Below are 19,922 nucleotides of genomic sequence, written 5' to 3' on the forward strand. Positions count from 1 at the left end.
CCAAAAAGTGTATTTTTAGGGTATCTCCCGAACAAAAATTGATATTTTCATTGCAAAATGTATGAAAAACATAACTTTTGTTCGGGAACCACCTTTTTTGTCTTTTATTTGTCATCACTTTTCGAGTTTTTTCCATGCTAGGTAACATTTTTGATGGTAACTCGATTTGCCCGCACGAGATATCGCTCAAAATTGACTGAGCGTCTTGTTTCATCGTCATGAAGCTGCCATCAAATTTTCAGAACGGTTTTCTAGCTGTGTAGGAAGTTACAGCGCTATATGTGGTCAGAAAAGTCATTCTTTGAAAATTTCTTCGTTTGTTCCATGCTAGGTGACATTGGTCGACATCTTCATAAATACTTCTTTCGACATCCATTTATTTCGAAATGTTGAATAAATCCCTCAAATTGCGACATAAATTACCTAAAAAGCCTGGGTACTGAAAAATGGAAAATGGAAAATAAATATTTTCAATTCACGCAATATTATACAATAGTGATTGAATACCAGATAACGCCACATTAAACCAAATCGATGAAATTACGGCGATGATCCATATTTTCAGCGACATCATGCAAATAAACCCAATTAATCTGAATTAAACATTAGCCGTCAAAAGTTCAATAAAGACTGAATTGGCTTGATAGGATATTTATCTCTAGAATAGCACGTCATATGCTTCTTGTAAATAAAGTGCGTCTGAGAACTTTGAAGGGAAACTTGGAACGGATATTTCAATCTCATATAGTCATGCCATAAAAATTATAATTTAAAAAAAATGAAAAGTGAAACAGTCGTATCGAAACTGTGTCAAACAGTCACATCTAGGCCCGGCTCAATGAAAACAAACAACTTTTTTCATTTCAAATTGCTTGATTGATTTATTTCAAATGGTTTTTTTACTTGTTTTTTAGGACAATTCAGGCACATTTATAAATAAGGAATTTCTCTAAAACACTTGATAGATTCAATGATATTGGATGTTTTTTTTTGTGTGAACAATGAATATATTCCGTTTTTCTGAATCATTTGAGATGTTAATATTTATCCATGTAAAAAATACGTTTGTTCACTCCTTTCGCATAAAAAATAGATTTAGATGATAAAACGCCATTTATAAAAAACGTTCGACAGATGAAAAACAAAATAATAATATCAGTGTATGTATACAGTTGAATTGAACAGCTGGACTGGTTGCCGATGACGATAATTTAAAAAAAAAATCGAGAAAAAAAATATTTTGTGTGTGTAGATAAATTGAGCCTTCTCATAGCACCCAGTCAGCCGTTCCATGAACATGGAAAAGGGCTATTACAATAAAATGTTTTCTAAACAAATGGAAATGCGCTCTTTTCATATATAAATCTAGTTGTTTTGTTGTTGCTATTGTTGCGATCTTTTATTTTTAAATTTATAGTTTGGATTTGGCGACGGGTATACGAACGTCTTTCCACCAAGAGGCTCGTTCCATAGCACCCGGATTCGTCATGAATTCGTTCTGCAGGTTTTCATACAGCTGAAATTCAAATGAAGAAAAAGTGTTATTCAAACAGCGTCACTGATATTGCCGTCATTTGGCTGACTTACCAATCCGTCGGATTTTCCGATTATTGAATTTAGAGCAAAGTCGGGTGGGGCGAGCGCATCGACAATGGCTACAGAACTGTCTTTCAATTCGCCACAAAGGCGTAACAGTTCAGTTTGTACTGTGTCAGCAAATGCATTTTGTGCGGTGGTTGCGGAAAAACCGCCTTGGTAGAATAACGCCAAGTGTCGTTCCAAACACCAAAACCCATATATTTGACCAACCAACTTCAAGATCGGTCGCAGTGAACTGGTTATATCGGGATGTGTCAGCCGTTTTTGGAAACTTTTTAGCGCATAATACTCGGAATAAGTTCGAGTCAAATCACGGGCACGGTACACTTGAGCATTGTTACGTGCATCAAATCTACTCGCTCCACTGTTTGTTGATTGTTGCATATGCTTTGACGTTGAATCCATGAGGTAACACATTAGCCATTCGTAGCAGTCAATGAAAACTGGAATTTAAGTCAAATGGTTTAGTTTATTGAATGAATACATTCGTGGTTTTTGAATCTGGATTGTTGAAATCACAAGATCGACAAATTTAAATTGAAAAATAAAGAAAATCAGATAAAATGCTCACATTCAATACTATTCAATGTATTCTTATCCCGAACTTTTTCAAAGGTATATTTCATAATGACATCACGTTTATCAATGAATGCAGCTGTGCCCGATGGATTCTCAACTCCATTTTCCCATTGTCGAACGAGCCAATTGGATGTTTGTTGGCCCAACACATTATTATCGCCTTCATATGTACAACATGCATCATGATTGTTTCTCAGCTCACCCAAATTGGCAGCTTTGTGGTAACCCTGCGAAGTCATCAGAATGAATGAAATGATTAGTAAAAGGAGAAGCAAATGATTTGCGCAACAAATTCAATCTTTAGCGGTATTTTCATCGGAACTCTGACGAAAAATAAGTACATACATGACCACCGCAAGCCTCACGTGCTTCTTGAATAGCATCTCTGGCGGTCCACGTCAGCAATGCCTTCGAACTGGATATCAGCGCATGAATCTCTGACACTTCTTTGGTCTAAAATTACAAAATTATGTTCAATATTTTCTTTTATTCGTTGGAAAACCGTGAATTGCACTTCCAACGACTTTATTTTTTGTGTAAATAAGTGTAAAGTCATGAGATTTTACTTACCAATTCCTCAAAACCATTGCTATTTGCCCTGGATTTCTCGACTATGGCCAAATAAACATCAGTCAATGTTGTCACAGAAATCTTGAGCACACATGCAGCTGCCAAGTATGGGAATAGACGCCATTGCTGTAAAATCATTAAATCAAATATTATTCATTACGTCATCGAAATTGAAATGTCCGTCTCTAAATAGCGTCCAAAAAATGAACTCTTCAAATAGATTCAAGAATTAGTTTGTGTTGAACTTACGTGCAGTTGGTATTCAATGATTGGCATTTCAGGTCCGTTGATATCTTGGCCGAATTGTTTTCGAACAGCCGCATACCGTACGGCAATGACGATGGCATCGGCGAGCGTATTGGATGACTCTTGCATGATACCGATGCGTCCAGCGGAGAATGATTCAAGTGCGGCTCCCAGAATTTTGGTTGGATCACCAAAAACACTTTCATATTGACCGTCCGGTGTTACGTCACCGGTTTTGTTCAAAAGGTTTTCCCGTGGTATGCGATAATTGTTGAACATGACAAACCTTAAGTGGAATTATGTCAGACAAAAATGAGATATAACTATCAAAAATGACTATTTTCGGTCGTTTGGCTTATCAGCATACCCGTTATCAATGCCATTCAGTCCAATTTTCTCGCCGATATCGCCGACTAAAACGCCTGGATATGGTTTTAGTGTGTTTGGATCTCTGATTGGAATGAGAAAACCATGCAGACCATGATTTTTACCATCACCCGTGTACAGAATGGCAAATGTCAGTGCAATTGTTGCAGTTTTACCGAGATTCCCGACCCAACACTTGGCTGCCTCAAAATCCGGTGTATGAATGACGAATTCTTGTGTTTTTGGATCGTATCGAGCGGTGGTTCGAATGCGTTTTGTGTTGCTGCCGTGTGATACTTCGGTGATGGCCAAACACGTAATAATCTGTAATAAATCGAATCGATTAATTATTCGAAAGCAAACAATGGACATTTGTGTCATACTTCTCCTTTCCACGCAGCTTCATAATATTTGGTGTGTCGTTCAGTACCCATAGCGAGCAGTGCATTGTTGAATAATCCAACGCCGAGCGCTATTTTCACCGATAGACTAGGACACACTGAACGAAGGGCCTCGTTGATACTCATCAAATACCGTGTCTAAAAAACGAAACAATGACATTAGAAACCGAACAACACACAGATAAATAGTCCGTAAACACACACACACACCTTTTGACTATGATTCATTTTATCAACATCGGGCGGTGCTAATTTCAGAAGATTTGTTGCATTCATTTGCATGGCAGCTCGGTATTTTTGCTGATCGGCGGACAGTGTGTGTCGTGGTTTAGCAAACAATGGATTTGATTCAATTCTATTCCATGTTTTATATTTAAGCCGTAATAAATTCTCATCTTCAAACACTAAACGCAGTTGCTTCCAATCGAATTTCGCTCGTTTGCGATATTCATCCAGTGGACCAGACGGCATATCCGGAATGAAACTTGTGTCTCTTACGCTTGCCATTTTTAGATTTCTGACAAAAGAAAATAAAAAACTTAGTGAAAACAACACAATAATTCAGTGGGCTAAAAGTTGGCACGATTTTATTTCAAGTGCATTTCCAAGATTTGCCCGAATTTCTGTGATTTCGGAATTTCTGTGAAAATTTTCCCACTGATAACACACTGCAACTGACTAATTGCAAATTGCGTGAAATATTCCGTAGAAACGATGATTAAATGGAATTTCGAAAAAATAGTACACAGAATTATAATTACAAACCAAATTCGGATAAAAATCGAGATATTTTTAATTTTTAATTATTTCGTTGGTTTCGTTACCAGAAATGTATCGTCAACACACACCCATAACCTTAAAAATGTGTTATGAGTAGAGAGAGAAAAAAAATTCTTTTGGCTCACGAAATATGATATTGGATATACAATTGCATGCTTTATACACGCTCTCATGCATACACAGACACACATGAGACACACGGAAAGAGAGGGAGATATAGAGTCGGAAACAGGGAAAAAGCATATCGTATGATGTTTGCGTGTGACATTGGTGCGCAAACGAGACCGAATATTGTGTAACACATAGAGTTTTGTTGTTTGAATTTGTGAATGAGATCCTCTGCTCGACTCTGTTCTGTTGTTGGCTGTGTGTATTTCTCGCATTTGTTTTGTTTGATGCTCACGCACATTGCTCTAGCTGTCGCCACTATACACACAACGTAAACTTGTCAAATATGCCGGCCACACACAATCACAATATTCCGCACAAATACATTCGCCGCCCCGACGATATGGCATACATACGCTCATACACGCACACATACAAAGCGAACACTGACCACGTGCAATCCATTAGTATGAAAGTATATATACGGTTCACTTCGGCACGACAGCAATCTCGCACATATGAACAGTGTTCTCTCTATAAACATCCATTCCTCTGTGGTGTATATATAGAGAGTAGATTTTTTTTTGTGGATGGAGACTAGGAAAATTCTCCTGTGTGCCGCTGTTCTTTTTTTTTCTTGTTTCGTTCTTATACACGACATTCTATACACACTGTGACACGATTGTGTATCGATTTTTCGTTCGGTGTTTTTCTTATGAATTTCATCCAATCGTTCGATTTATTTCCATGGATATTTCCATGGATATTTTCGTTGATTGTATACTCGCCCGCTCTCTGTTTTTGTCATCGTTTCATTTCGCTTTTTTTTCTTCTTCTTTAATCTGATAAGTCGGTATCGGTTTTGCTGTCGCACTACGAACAATTTTATTATATCTTTTATGGGCAAAATTGCTGGTGTTGCTGAAAGCGCAAATTATTGAAATTCATGTGGTTTGAATCATACTGAAAAGCCGATGTAGTGATAATAAACACCAATGTCGTTCAATTTTGTTTTAGGATGATTATATTACGTGACCCATCGGTTCAATCAGTTCGACAAACACTTTTATATTGACAAAAAATCTTATTGCTTCAGGATTGATGCAGGTCAAAACTCATTTGCATTTCTATTGCGATTACATGCAATCGTTTTTCATTTGCGAAAAACATGCCACTGAAACCACAACCTGAATCCACACTTTATTTGATAAATTGAGGGGAAATGATCTGTCTCCGTTCGATATAAATTTACATGTTTAATTAATTGAGACGCTTGAATTATTTTGATTTGAATTGAAAATATTTGAATTTAATCGAAATCATTGCTTTTTTGCGCTAAAACATACGTCACTCTAGGTACGAATTCCACTTGTGTTTAAACATTAATTAATATTGAATATTCAAAAACTAACAAATCAACATGATCAAACTTGGCCACTTGTTTGATGGGTGTATTTATTTATCGCCCCGAAAAACATGCGACTCAAGTTAAAATCGCATAGGAATTAGCACTTGGTGTCCATATGCTAACTTATGATTTATTCAATTAACATTTATTTGAATTATTCAACTCCGGGCCCCGGCACTCACCGAATTATTTTCAGCAAAACCAACGTTCCCGCTTCAATCCAAAACTAGAACTAAATATGATTGAATTCCGTACATGGAGAACGAATGAACATTACGTGATAAAGTATATCGAATTCATCATACCACCTCAATGTATTGGGCAACAACAACAAAAAGTACATAACACACGATACTGAGTACATATGTACTCGTACAATAAAACATTCACTTAATAGCCAATTCCCGCTACATTTATCGCTCGTCTGACGACATGCTTGTAATTCGAACTGAAGTACGCATTCACATGACTCATGAATCGATTCATACCGAATGAACAATTGTATCCGCCAGTTCCAATTACCCATATACACAACTGTCTATTGTGAATGGTTCAACCACTCTGTTGTCAGTTGTTTTGGAATCCATTTTTGGCCACCGTAAGGATTTTCTATTTTTATGCCAACACAACGACACAGTTTATACAAAACACTCGGCTTAGCTTCGAACTGTGTGGTATTCGGTTTTTGTTTTAATCATCTGTTACGGTGACTTATATTTTCGTTACAATGACGGTGATTTCAGTGGTTTCATTGAATGGCGCGGATAATAAGAACTGCACATATACTGATTTTATGGCATTGACAAGTACAACTATCAATAATCCATCTGCTGTCCGAAATTAACGTTAATTTGATATTCTATGTCATATTCGTTCGTATGTTATTACGGTGATTGTTTTTAACCAGATAATGTACATTTTTTACTTTTCCGCACACAAAGTGTGTGAGAAAAGTATAGCGATCGACGTGATAAAAAGTGTGCTAATTTTTGTTGTGTCCACGATAACTTTCGAACCGCTCAAGCGATTTCGCTCAAAATTTTCCAGGAGTCACAATTAGTAAATATCTTGGATGTATCAAAAGTTGGGCCAAATTGGACCAGTTCATCTGGTACTTTTGGGACATCATAGAAAATCACCCAAGGGTCCCCCCTTGGATTATATCGAAATAAAAAGAATTACATTGGTAATCCCGAACTTTTCCGTACCGTTGGCCTGCGTTGTCTGTAGGTACTTTTGGTTATTTTTTGTGAATTTTCTTGAAATAAAGGCAGTGAAAATATAATAATAAAAATAAAGTGAAAAATCGGTCACTTTAACTAAAACTTCGACAATTTTGTATGAGAGGTACCCGTAAACCGATTTCTATTGGCTTCAAACTTTCTGAGGTTTCATTTTTTGGAGTAAAAATAAGATTCTGAAAGTTTCATGTTGATCGCATTTGCAGAAGTTTGATTTTTTGTCCTCAATTTTTTTCGAAATGTTCTTGGAAAAAATTGAGGGCCAAAAATCAAACTTCTGCACATGCGATCAACATGAAACTTTCAGAATCTTATTTTTTCTCCAAAAAATGAAACCTCAGAAAGTTTGAAGCCAATCAGAATCGATTAACGGGTACCTCCCATACAAAATTGTCCAAAAATCGGTAATTTTAGTCAAAATTTCAAAAATTTTGTATGGGAGGTACCCGTAAATTGATTCCGATTGGTTTCAAACTTTCAGAACCTTATTTTTATCCCAAAAAATGAAATACAAGAAAGTTTGAAGCCAATCGGAGTCGATTTACAGGTACCTCCCATACAAAAGTGTCAATTTTTTGAGGTTTTTCTTAGGGCAAGTACCCCAGGATCAAATCAAAAATGGCTCATCTTCGAACTTAAACTAAGTTTTTCGAATACAAAACTTTTGGCGTTTCCAGATTTTGATTATCTCAATTATTTTTTGAGTTATCGTGTTTACAAACAGCTACGACAACGACGACAACGACGACGGCACACGAACGGAAAAGTGTCTCAAAAAGTGGTTTTCTACGCGTTTCATGAGTTTTTATGATGATCTAAGCTAATTTTGCGAAAAAAGTTTTCGGGACCAATTCCTATACTTTCCCTTGACACATTGTGTACGGAAAAGTAAAAAAATGTCTTTTTTCATCAACCTAGAGTGGATTGTTGTATCGTTCTCACATAGTTTTATAATATTAGGCAGTGTTAAATGGTTTATAACATGATGGCCGACCATGATGGCCCAAAAACTACGATTTTTGGTTGTGTCCACGATAACTTTCGAACCGCTTGAACGATTTCGCTCAAATTTGGCCAGGAGTCACTATTAGTACATACCTTGGATGTATCAAAAGTTGGGTCAAATTGGACTAGTTCATCTGGTAATTGTCGGATGTCATAGAATTTCACCCTTGGATTTTTTTGAAAAAAAATTTTGTTGTTGTTATCATAGAACGGATTTTTGATTTGTTACTTTTCCGTACACAACGTGTCAAGGGAAAGTATAGGAATTGGTCCCGAAAACTTTTTTCGCAAAATTAGCTTAGATCATCATAAAAACTCATGAAACGCGTAGAAAACCACTTTTTGAGACACTTTTCCGTTCGTGTGCCGTCGTCGTTGTCGTCGTTGTCGTAGCTGTTTGTAAACACGATAACTCAAAAAATAATTGAGATAATCAAAATCTGGAAACGCCAAAAGTTTTGTATTCGAAAAACTTAGTTTAAGTTCGAAGATGAGCCATTTTTGATTTGATCCTGGGGTACTTGCCCTAAGAAAAACCTCAAAAAATTGACACTTTTGTATGGGAGGTACCTGTAAATCGACTCCGATTGGCTTCAAACTTTCTTGTATTTCATTTTTTGGGATAAAAATAAGGTTCTGAAAGTTTGAAACCAATCGGAATCAATTTACGGGTACCTCCCATACAAAATTTTTGAAATTTTGACTAAAATTACCGATTTTTGGACAATTTTGTATGGGAGGTACCCGTTAATCGATTCTGATTGGCTTCAAACTTTCTGAGGTTTCATTTTTTGGAGAAAAAATAAGATTCTGAAAGTTTCATGTTGATCGCATGTGCAGAAGTTTGATTTTTGGCCCTCAATTTTTTCCAAGAACATTTCGAAAAAAATTGAGGACAAAAAATCAAACTTCTGCAAATGCGATCAACATGAAACTTTCAGAATCTTATTTTTACTCCAAAAAATGAAACCTCAGAAAGTTTGAAGCCAATAGAAATCGGTTTACGGGTACCTCTCATACAAAATTGTCGAAGTTTTAGTTAAAGTGACCGATTTTTCACTTTATTTTTATTATTATATTTTCACTGCCTTTATTTCAAGAAAATTCACAAAAAATAACCAAAAGTACCTACAGACAACGCAGGCCAACGGTACGGAAAAGTTCGGGATTACCAATGTAATTCTTTTTATTTTAACACGATTTTATCATGTTAATCCGTGTTAAATGATTTATAACACGATGGCCGACCATGATTGACTTTTTTTCTATATTTTTTTGAATTTTTTTTCAACTTTTTTCATTTCAAAATGCATTTTCTGGTTTTTTATATCATTTTCTTATCGTTAGCCGTGTTAAATGATTGGTCAACCATGATGGTCTTCTTTTTAATTTTTATTTTCAACTTTTTTCCATTTAAAAATACACTTTATGGGTCATTTTACATGATTACTTTGAGGACATCAACTTCAAAAAAATACTTGTGCGGAAAAGTCCGTTTTACGCTCGTAAAACTTTTTATTTATTACTTTTTCAGGGGAAAAAAGAACAGATTTATTAATTCACTATTCATAAAAATTTATTTCCGAAATAATTACCGCAGTGTAAAACAATTAATTAGTTCAAAAAATTAATTCTGTTCGACGTCTGGCCGTCTATTCACACATATGGCAAATGTTTTTTAGTGGACCATTAGTTATGCGTATATTTGAATTTCTCAAACAATTGTCACTGAGTGAGAAAATTTAGAAGAATAAAATCAAGTTGAACAGGAAAACGCAGACGTTTTTATCTGATCGAGTTTGCGGTTGCATTTAACAACAAAAAATGATTAAAATAAAATAATAGGCCCATATGGACCATACGATATGGATTACGTCAACATTATGTGTGAACAACAAGCTGAGGATATGAGTAAATTTTATGGGAATTATGACCTTTTATCTCGTTGATCACGCTGTTTTGTTCACAGTGGCAATAAAAAAGTTGAAATTTCTTCATAGCTTTTATCAATTATCACTGTTTTCTCCTTACTGATAAGAGATAAGTGATGACTAAGCGCAACAAAATTGTAGGTTTCAGCGAGATCTAAAACTTTGCTGAACAAAATTCTGCTCCGTCTCATATGGGGTTCGAGTTATGGGAGAAAAACCGGAAAAATGCAAAAAAAATCCGTATAAATGTATAGAAAAATATCAATTTTTCCCACTGCACATTCAGAGATGATTTGAGCCAAAGTGAGAGGTTTTTATTAGAAACTGATGTTCGGGAGTCATGGCTAATTTTCGACGAGGAATCCAAAAATGCAATTGCTTTGGGGTTGAGTAGTGAGGTTTACCAACTTTGGGGTGGTTTTTGTACTTTTTTCACTTTTTGACACCTGCCCTTCAAACTGGGTCAACATTGGAAGCCAACACTATGTGCCAATGAAGTCTATGGGACCAGGCGCAACTTTCGCTCTATCGACCACTAGATTCTAATATTTTTTCTATCTGAAAAAGGGAATCAGCTAGTTTTGAGGCCAATTTAATTTTAAGCTATTGGGAGCATATACCTTACCATGATAAATCAGTTTGGACCACCCTAATGAACATAGACATTGAACATTATGAAAAAAGGGGAAAATATGAAAAAATTTATTTTTTCTTCCAATTCACAGAATACTTGAATACAACACCTTTTGTAATTTCATCATTAAAAGACAAAACGCTTGTAAATTGTTAAAAAGTCTTTATGTTTATTGAAAAAAAAGAATTTCAAGTTATTTTGTGCTTCTGCAGCATTCATAATAATTTTCATGATGTGATATAATTGTTGTTGTAGTTGTTTTTTTGGCGCTAAGTTTTAGTATGAACGGATTATGTGTGGTGCAGTATAAAATCCTGATTTGATTCGGAATGAGTTTGTTTGTTGCGAGACAAACAAATCATTGTTTATTATGATCGAGTATAAAAATAAAAATTACAATTGGTTGAAGTATCTCTTTAGTCTGTTCGTTATGTTTGTTTCGCTGTGAGTGTGTATTTTCATTGCTTTGTTTTTTTCCTATCTGAATCTCAGTCGATCGTGACTTGAGATGCACTTGATGCATTTTGACGTAAATGGCATCCCATTCTCATTTCTCCTTCTTATTTACAATAAAAAAACATTGACACGCGTGTGCGCAACAAATCGGAAACCATGTCAATGTAGCGCCTTCTAAACTGCAGTTAGTTATATTCGAAAAAAAAAATTAGAAGAAAAACGAATTGACAAAATTATTCTCTCGATTTGTCGGCTGTAGTTCTTCTCGTTATTTACAAAAGAAAGCAATTGTTTTTTAGTAAGTTTATATTCCGAAAATAAATGTCGGAGATATAAAGTTGTTTGATTGGATTTAAAAAAAAAAAACCAAATGAATTTGGAACAAGCGATAATTTATACTACAATTAGGAGGAGTATATTTAGATAAACGATGCAACAGAAAAAGAAAAACATTAAAAGAGCACGCGAATGATCTTGTGCTTTCTCGCGAGCGTAATTTGCAAATTAAATTTGCGATGTGCGCGAACGATAAATCGAATCGTTGAATGTCTCGTCCGTGTAAATAGTCCTTCCAGCCAATTCGTTTATTTACATTAGACAGATGAAAAAAATAATATATCTCAATAGAATAACACTAGAATTTAGCAAATGATTTTCGTTTCCTTGCGTCGTTTTGCTTTAATTTCAATAAAATAGTTCATCTTAACGATATCGTTTCAAATTGTGTATGTGTGTTTTTTTTTCTCTCACAGAAATGCGCGTTTCATTTTAATAATTGTATTAATAAAATGATCTTCTCGTTTGAAATTGACTTGTTTGTTAGTTAGATGGGATTTCTCTGTATGTTTTCGTCGTCATCATCGGTTGTTGTTGTTGATGTGATCGCACGTGATTTGCTTTAACTGAACAGTTTGTCGAAGCATTCGTGGCTTAAATATAAAAAAAGGAATAAAATTAAGAAAAAATTAAATCTTCGAATAAAATTCTTTGAATATTTGAATTACCAGTAGGGCTTATCATTTTGTTCTTTGAATGTGCCTTTGTTGAGTTGTTTCAAGCAAAAAGCGCACACAAAATGCTCCGGATGGAACTTTCGGAACATAGCAGTAATGCACCGTCCAGTGATTGGCTTGGAGCAGCCAGCGCAAAGTGATCCACGTTTTGCGTGATAGTGAGTTTCACAATAAGGCAATCCTTCGTGATCGAAAAATGATCCATTTTGGAAGGGTTGACGGCAATCCTGCAACAAAACAATAAAGTCATTAACATCATTTGTATATACTCTGCGAGAGTGTAAACATATCTATTTGTAAAATGAATGGCAAATCAACAAACAAACTCGATCTGGAGTAGATTTGTGTGTTTACTGAACATTCGTCGAACATATGTAGAGCATTTCCGCTGTGTGTCCTCAACGGCTCAAAGTGAATGTCAATTTTATTTACTTAATATTAATAAAGAAGAAGCAACAGCAGGAGAAAAAAATTGGTTCGCCAAACAAAATCGTGAATATAAATTGAAATGTTATTTTTAGGATATTTGATTTTGTTCGCCTTCGAAAGAGGCTGTGAACGAGAGAGAGAGAGACGAAGCAAATCAGAGCCGAGTGATTTTCGTCACAGCCCAGTGCACGATAATCGCTAGTGCCAATGAAAATATGTGTGTAAAAATTGTTGGCCAAATATTTTATTGCCCGCTTGTTACCAAAATCGAAGTGATGCTCTGGTGCTGCACGCTGTGGCCACGGTGCCAGTATGAAATAATTTTTTCTGTCATTTCGTTTGGCGTCGCATTAATTTTAATATCGTTATTAAAATATTGTCGCTTTTGCCAACTGCTATTTTGCACGATGAAGAACAAATGACACCGATTATTTTGTTCGCTTCAACTTATGTCCGCTTCGAAGTTTATTTTCATAAATAATATTTGTTGAACGATTGAAATGTAATATTTTTCGTGTAATACACAAAAGTTTTGGAATTTCTCAAATTCTAAACACATTTAAAGCATCAATTCCTCGCATGTGTTTCCGTTGAACAACATCAAACATGCGATAAATCGGTAGATTTAATGGCGATTTTGTCGATTGTTTACACATTTGCGCCAAAGGAAATCTGTTCATAAAATCGATGTTTGGTCGAACGAATCTTAACACATCCGTTGAATTAATCTCAATCACGGACTTTGAAATTGTATTTGCAAATGGAAAATATAAGCTAAAAACTATGGAACAAAAATTGGATTTGGAAAATTGAAAACGAAATCGTCGATGAAATGGAATAGTCTCAACAGGTTTTGACCGAATTCCATTGAGCCGATGGAGACAGCGAATGAATGAATCATCTGTTTATATAGCTTTATTAATCAAAGAAAATTTTAAATTAGAGAAAAATCTATTTTTAAACATGAAATGTGCGTATTGAATTGTGATGGCGTACCTCTTCCGTGACACGGTAGTGTTTGCGGAAGGAAACCCAACACGTCAATCGGACATTTACGTGAAATGATTCAGTGGATCTTCGAAGGTCTTGAGGACGCGATACGTAGGATTTTCCGCAAAAAAATGGCGTCATTTGCACATCATAAATTGTGTCACACACAAGTGACACAACCAATCGCCGGAGCGATCGAGTGCGACGCGATGCGGTGGAACGTGACATGAACTTGAACATCACGCCTACGCACGGCTTGAAGACACAGATAACGGACCGAGACATTACCCTAGCAACTGACCAACTGACTGGCCAAGCCGCGTGAAACGGTGATGTCACGCCCGTTTTCTGTTTTTATTTGGATTGGTTTTGTTTTTTGTGTTTGTTTTTTTTTTGTTATTTGTGTTTTTTTTTCTTTTTTTATTTTTTTTTAACTTTATTTTTCCATTGCAAATACAATTCATTGAAAATTATAATAAATAAATTGTTCAATCAACTTATAATCTAAAATCGAAGATTGGCTCTTTTCAGCACAATTGAAAAGGTGGCCAGTTCTTCGATTTTGGTTGGTTAAAAGGGATCGTTTCAGAAATGTGTGTTGTTTTTTTTCCCTAGAGACAAGTGTTGATGTTGTTTGTGTTTGAGTGCTAGAAGAAAAGAAAAGGGGCAAGGGCATAAGCATTTGCAGCATAATTCTGTGTGTGCACTGTTTGCATGGCACATCGTTCGGTTGATCATCTCAATGCATTATTGATATTTCGTTTGCTGGTTGATTTGCTTGCTTTTCTCTTCGAGCTCGTTCGAGTGTGTTTTATTGTGTGTGTGTGTGTGTTGTGTGTGTGTTTGTGTAATTGTGTGTGATTGTGTTTGTGTACTTGTGTTTGTATGTGTGTTTAATCGTCGGCTTCGACTCCAACGCATGGCGGGCAAACTGGTTTACCCTCCATTGCATAGAATGATTTACCTCTGACTGGTTTTTTACAATCCTGTTGTATCAAAAAGTTGGAAAAGTTAACAAAATCGAAATTTTCACAGTAAAATGTTCCACACAAGCTTCCATTTGGTGTCAAGCAAATGACACTTCGCGTTGTTGTTGCCAATTCAAATCAGTTTTTTTTTCTTGAAATAAAGATAAAATGGGTTGTGACTTACCCGGCAGACGAAGCACTCAGCGTGCCATTGGGCATTCAATGCTGAGATGTAGTTTTCCATGATGGCGCGGTTGCATCCACTGCACTTTGGTGCAAACATGTCGAAGTAATCGTTGCGGCAATAGGCCTTACCGTCCCGTTCATGGAAGCCATCTTCGCCGAATTGTTGACCGCATTGAGCGCAGAAGAAATGCTAAATTTTTTTCCAAAACAATTGATATTAAATTTATTTTTTTTCTTCTAAATATTTAGAAAATGTTATTAGAAATTTAAAAAAAATCAAACCTCAGTGTGCCAGGTCTTGTCCAATGCCGTAACACATTTCTATAAAAAGGAAAACAAAGAAAAAAGATTAGATGTTATCCCATAAATTGTTTTTCCATTTCAAATGGTTGTCTGTTGTTTGTCGACGTACATCCAAAATGGCACCGTTGCAGTAGGCACAGCGTGGGCTGAACAAGTTATGGTAGTCTGGCTCGCAATATGGTGCTCCATCGCGTTCAAAGAAGTTGCGTGTGCCCAACTCTTGGCAGCAGTGGCTGCATGTGAAATGTTCCGGATGCCATGTGCGACCCAAAGCAGTAATCACTTGGCCAACGATTGGCTTGTCGCAAGCGCTGCAACATCCTTTTTGTGTTGTGGTAACTCCTTGACGATTCATGTTTTCTTGTAGGCTTCCTGCAATTCCCCCGCAACAGAAGAAAAAATTTTTTGTCAAAAAATGTATTCGAAACGCGTTGAATGTGTGCTTGTTTGTTTGGCTGGATGGTACAAACCTAGCATAGAATCCAATTGATCGTTATGATGAATAGTTGTCTCCTGGTGCGAATACGAAATACCTTGATTCGGTTTTGCGTACTCAGTAACCGTCTGTTGCTGATGAGCGCTGGAGTTAATCTGAAATGTGAAAATGTCGGTGGTGAACGAAAATAGACACACCGAAAAAGTTATTATTAATAGCGTGAAGTAATAGGCTCTCTCTCTTCTCTGCTGCCTTTCTCTTTATCTAAATTAGCCAACCGCCGACCGAAATTATTATATGATTTCTCAAGTGTGCAGTTTTTTTATTTTCGCTCGATTCTCTTCTTCCTTTTGCACGCTATCTCTTTTAAAAATAAATTCGATATGTGATGACTTTTTCTCTCTTCCCCATCGCTCTCTCTCTCTCTCTCTCTCTCTCTCTCTCTCTCTCCTAACGACTTTATAACCCGAATCGAGAAGAAAATTTTGCAGCGCGATCGCGCGCTCACGTCTTGTTTTCATCTTCGGGGCTTGGCGATATTTGTGCGTTTTGTTTATTTATTTGTACATTCCGTGAGTTGTGAATTTATTTTTGAACCCATCTCCGGCCTTACATAATTCGATAATGATATTATCTGCGTCTGCTGAGAGCTGTTGACAAATTACTCGGTCTAACTCGAAAATGAGCTTTTCGCTTCAGCCGAGCCCTAGCTGGTGACTTTTGAATATGAACACTTATTAGCATCGTTTCAATGGATTGAAAATTGGAAATGAAAAAATTGAATTGGGTTGAACCTTCCAAATTTTGGATTTAATTTTTTGAAAATGATGCTTTATCTGAAGAAAATCTTTAGAACAATCACGATTCGATTATAAAATTGAAAAAAATATCACAGTCGAGCTCCAGTCAAACGACGCAGTTAATTTAAAGATGATTTTAAAATAAAACTTGAAGAAAATTGCCGAAAAATCGAAGAAAATTGCCGAAAAAAACCTCAAAAACGTTTGAATAATACAATAAAATCGTTAAATTCGTCAAAAAAATATGCGAATCCAATTGAAATCCGTGCGAATATTTCCAGTTGAATACGGAATGTGTCGAAGTCGAAGAGAATGGCGAAAAATCCGAAAAATTATCAACAAATTGAAAATGAGATGCTAACCGTTTGATCACTGTTGTTTGACTGAAAGAAGCAGTCGTTGCGATTTATACAAAATGGTGAGGCGCTGCCTATAAGTTTTCACGAAGTGGTTTTTTTTTCGTTTCTCTCAATACACAATCAAATAGAATGTTCTCACTCTTGCCGACTCCAAACAAGATGTTGGGAAATCGTCTGTCTCTTTCTCGAGTGAAAATTTCGCTTGATCTTGAGAAATTCAATAAAAAAAAAATCCTCGATTTTTTCCTCTTTTTATATTCCGAAGTTTGCGTAGAAAGTGGGGAATAGAAGTACGCAAACGCAACATTTACAATGCTCGACTTCTTTTCTTCTTTTTTTTCGCTTCGAATTCTGTTTGCATCGATTGTATCGTGATAGATGAAGCAAACGGCTGACGTGTGTATACCGATTTAGCCAATTGTAAACATACTTAGTTAGCGCTTGTGAATCATACGCTGGTGTGGAGTCAGTCCGCGAAAGTGTGTGCGTGCGCACGAACAGGCCACAATTGTGCGCCCATGAATATGATGCGCACCCGAATCCAAGAAAGGATTCGACGCCAACCAATTTTCTATATGCTTCATAAATTTTTCTATATTTATATCTGATGTGAGGCGAATATGCGCGCATGAAATCGAATCGAAACTCTCTATGGGCGAGAATATTGTTGTGTTCTTGAATCAGTTGATTTCTCATTCTGTTGGTTTGTTTTCGCGATCGACAATAGAGACGACGCGCTCGATTAAACTGGGCATAATACAACTGTGAACGGCGAGTGATTCAACGCATGCACACCCAGTGCCACTGCCGAATATTCTTCACATTATTATTTTGTTTTCTCTGTATTTTTAGGCATTCACAAATCACACACTTATATTCGTTTTCATTGAAACGAAAAAAAAAACAAATCAATTCTGGATCACAGAAAACAATTTGATTTTCATCGGATTTTATGTTCCGAATCGTTACATTTTCCATTAAATTGAATTGTTTTATGGTTCAAGGCGAGTTCAAACTCAGCAAGTGCTCGAGAGAAAGCAGAAACATGTTAAGAGAGTCGGCATTAAATGAGTGCATTTTATTGGTGCAACCTCAAAAAGGAGCGGAAGATAATTTCGACGTAATTTGTTCCGATTCAGTGAAATATCGGCGCATATGAGCGACAGAACACATAAACAAAGAGAAAATCGCTAATCTATTTGTGTGCTTGATCCAAATACGAAATTGTCACCAGCCATGTGCTCGTCGACCGACCCGACTTTTGAAAAACAAATTCAGTGAATTATTTAATGGGTCATTTTATAAATATGCTCCCGCTTAACATTCAAAACACGGTACATTATTTTCGTTTCTCTGTGAAAACAACGTTCGATCGCTCTCCAAATACGCGACAAACATTTTCGGAATATATATTGAACATGTAATTTTTAATGTGCCGAACATTTTGGCAAACCGAACACTGTGACAATTACGCTTTATCGTTGAGATCAAGCTGTCAAAACATGTAGATTAACATGTTAGTACATTAATTTGTTACGTTATTTGCTCGATAAACATTTGCCAGTCGTCGTCTTCTTGCCCCATCTTTGAGAACAACTTTGTTGCTTCAAGCTTTTAGGATGCGGGTGTTGTTTTTTTATACGACGAAATTTCTTGAGTTGACGCGCTTCGAATTTGAGAAAGAGTCGGCCAATAATCCCATAAGTCACAATCATTTCAGATTTTTTTTTAGTGTGCAAGTTAGTTTGTATCAGCTCAGCAAGGTTACACTGCACCGACAACGAAATCACTTTCATCGCTCTGGTTCAGTACCTCAAACCGATTCTCAAATACCTGTTCAACTGGCAATCATCATACGTTAGTTGTGTTACTTATGCGATTTTGATATGAAAATTAGAAAAATCAGTAGGCGGCGTTTTTGATTGAACACGTACCTTGAAATCAGATAACGATGCCATCAGATCGTCCAACTCTCTTGTAGCAGTCGAAGCATGTGGTACAGCTGAATTTGAATGTTGGATTACTTTTTGAATAACCTCTTGGTCGCCTGGTAAGGTAATTGAATGAATATGATTAGACAATTTTCAATCGAAATAGCAATTTCTCCTTTTTTTTCGGAAGGATCAACTCACCAGGATGACCAGACTGATTGACCGGAGTCATTCGTTCCGTTTTTGTTTCGCGAACTGTAATCGTCACATGTTTTCCTCCAGGTGATTTGCTTGAACCAAATCTGAAGAATAAATTCAAAGAGATTGAAATATTAATTTTGAATTATTGACATTTCTTCGTTATATTGAAGTTTTAAGGCCAAAATTATAGAAAAAATTCGAAGAAAAGTGATAAATAAATAGAAAAGACGCAATTTAGCCAAAATCTATGAATGTTGAGGTCGATTTTCAGCGAGCATTTCAACTAATTTGAGATTTCATGAGTGTATGTATGATTGATGAAGACAAAATTTTCTTGAAATTCATATGAAAACGAATTTTGTTTTTTTTTTTTGGTCTGAAAAAGATGAAAATTAACGTACCGACTTGGCACTGCATACACGGGCCCAGAGGCTTGTGCATTGCTCAGCTCCTCTAACAAATCATCAACGGATGGCCGTTTAATCGAATCATTCAATTCATTTTGTGATCCAAGACTAGATTTAACGGGTTTCAAATTGGCACCGTAACGAGCTTGGCTCAAGTCTTGCAGAAGCGTATCCAATTCAGACAGATTGCCAGCGGTTCCAGTTCCATTTTGATTGTTATAATGTGTGTTGGTTTGTGAGTATTGCGAACCAGGTGCGGATTTTTGATCCGTTGTTATCACTCTTCGTACTTCTTGGTAAGGTGAAGTCTGTAAATAAAATTGAATTTTATCAAATTATTAACTATTTCAAAAAGTTGGAGATATTTATTAGTTCAAAATGTGAAATTGAAATATGTGAAAAGTCTCCCTCTTATAGTAAGGTTCTCTTACCGCTTGTGGAGTTGGCCTTGAGCGCAACGAGCCATATCCCGAGCTGGCGTTTCCATTTTGGCCAGTGTACGCGTGACTCAAGTGATTCAGTGGATTTTGTTGACCTCCTGGCACACTGTTCTGCAGGTCGGCAAGAAGAGCGTC

At 36.2% G+C, this 19,922-nt stretch overlaps 2 protein-coding genes across 22 annotated transcripts in view; both read right to left on the reverse strand.

Annotated features, from left to right (window-relative positions):
• Positions 1–853: 853 nt before the first annotated feature.
• Positions 854–6,468, reverse strand: LOC129569495 (peroxisomal acyl-coenzyme A oxidase 3). 5 transcript variants are annotated; one of them, XM_055448343.1, is made up of 10 exons: positions 6,240–6,468; positions 3,972–4,278; positions 3,744–3,899; positions 3,362–3,684; positions 2,998–3,280; positions 2,749–2,874; positions 2,524–2,631; positions 2,171–2,405; positions 1,588–2,042; positions 854–1,516 (listed from the first exon to the last, which is right to left on the reverse strand). In XM_055448343.1, exons 2-10 carry the CDS (start codon positions 4,266–4,268, stop codon positions 1,412–1,414), a joined length of 2,088 nt encoding a protein of 695 aa, XP_055304318.1. In that variant the 5' UTR covers positions 4,269–4,278; positions 6,240–6,468; the 3' UTR covers positions 854–1,411. The 5 variants fall into 5 exon arrangements, with proteins under 5 accessions (XP_055304318.1, XP_055304317.1, XP_055304319.1 ...); XM_055448342.1 differs by lacking the exon at positions 6,240–6,468 and adding an exon at positions 4,667–5,349; XM_055448344.1 differs by lacking the exon at positions 6,240–6,468 and adding an exon at positions 4,586–4,671.
• Positions 6,469–11,010: 4,542 nt separating this feature from the next.
• Positions 11,011–19,922, reverse strand: part of LOC129569588 (paxillin) — a 29,800-nt gene continuing 20,888 nt past the window's right edge. For 11 of the 17 annotated variants that reach the window (XM_055448597.1, XM_055448591.1, XM_055448587.1 and 8 more), the window contains 10 exons: positions 19,779–19,921; positions 19,342–19,655; positions 18,941–19,041; positions 18,743–18,855; positions 15,684–15,804; positions 15,323–15,585; positions 15,193–15,231; positions 14,909–15,100; positions 12,329–12,564; positions 11,011–12,253 (listed from right to left, as the gene is read on the reverse strand). In XM_055448597.1, the coding sequence (XP_055304572.1) occupies positions 12,223–12,253; positions 12,329–12,564; positions 14,909–15,100; positions 15,193–15,231; positions 15,323–15,585; positions 15,684–15,804; positions 18,743–18,855; positions 18,941–19,041; positions 19,342–19,655; positions 19,779–19,921 (1,553 nt within the window). In that variant the 3' untranslated portion in view covers positions 11,011–12,222. Of the gene's footprint in view, positions 12,254–12,328; positions 12,565–14,161; positions 14,743–14,908; positions 15,101–15,192; positions 15,232–15,322; positions 15,586–15,683; positions 15,805–16,811; positions 16,953–18,742; positions 18,856–18,940; positions 19,042–19,341; positions 19,656–19,778; position 19,922 lie in introns of those variants that run through there. The other 6 variants (XM_055448603.1, XM_055448600.1, XM_055448601.1 and 3 more) reach the window with 2 other exon arrangements.

This window comes from Sitodiplosis mosellana, unplaced genomic scaffold (assembly GCF_009176505.1).
Source record: "Sitodiplosis mosellana isolate CC-2019 unplaced genomic scaffold, AAFC_SMos_1.0 Smas_scaffold_38, whole genome shotgun sequence".
NCBI classification, from domain to species: Eukaryota; Metazoa; Arthropoda; class Insecta; order Diptera; family Cecidomyiidae; genus Sitodiplosis; species Sitodiplosis mosellana.

Coding starts and splice junctions, on each gene's coding strand:
- LOC129569495 (XM_055448342.1), bottom strand. CDS start 4,695: ATGCAATTGTATATCCAATATCATATTTC. Junction 2,632..2,748: donor GCAATGGTTTTGAGGAATTG/GTAAGTAAAATC, acceptor TTGTAATTTTAG/ACCAAAGAAGTGTCAGAGAT. Junction 2,406..2,523: donor GTGAGGCTTGCGGTGGTCAT/GTATGTACTTAT, acceptor ATGACTTCGCAG/GGTTACCACAAAGCTGCCAA.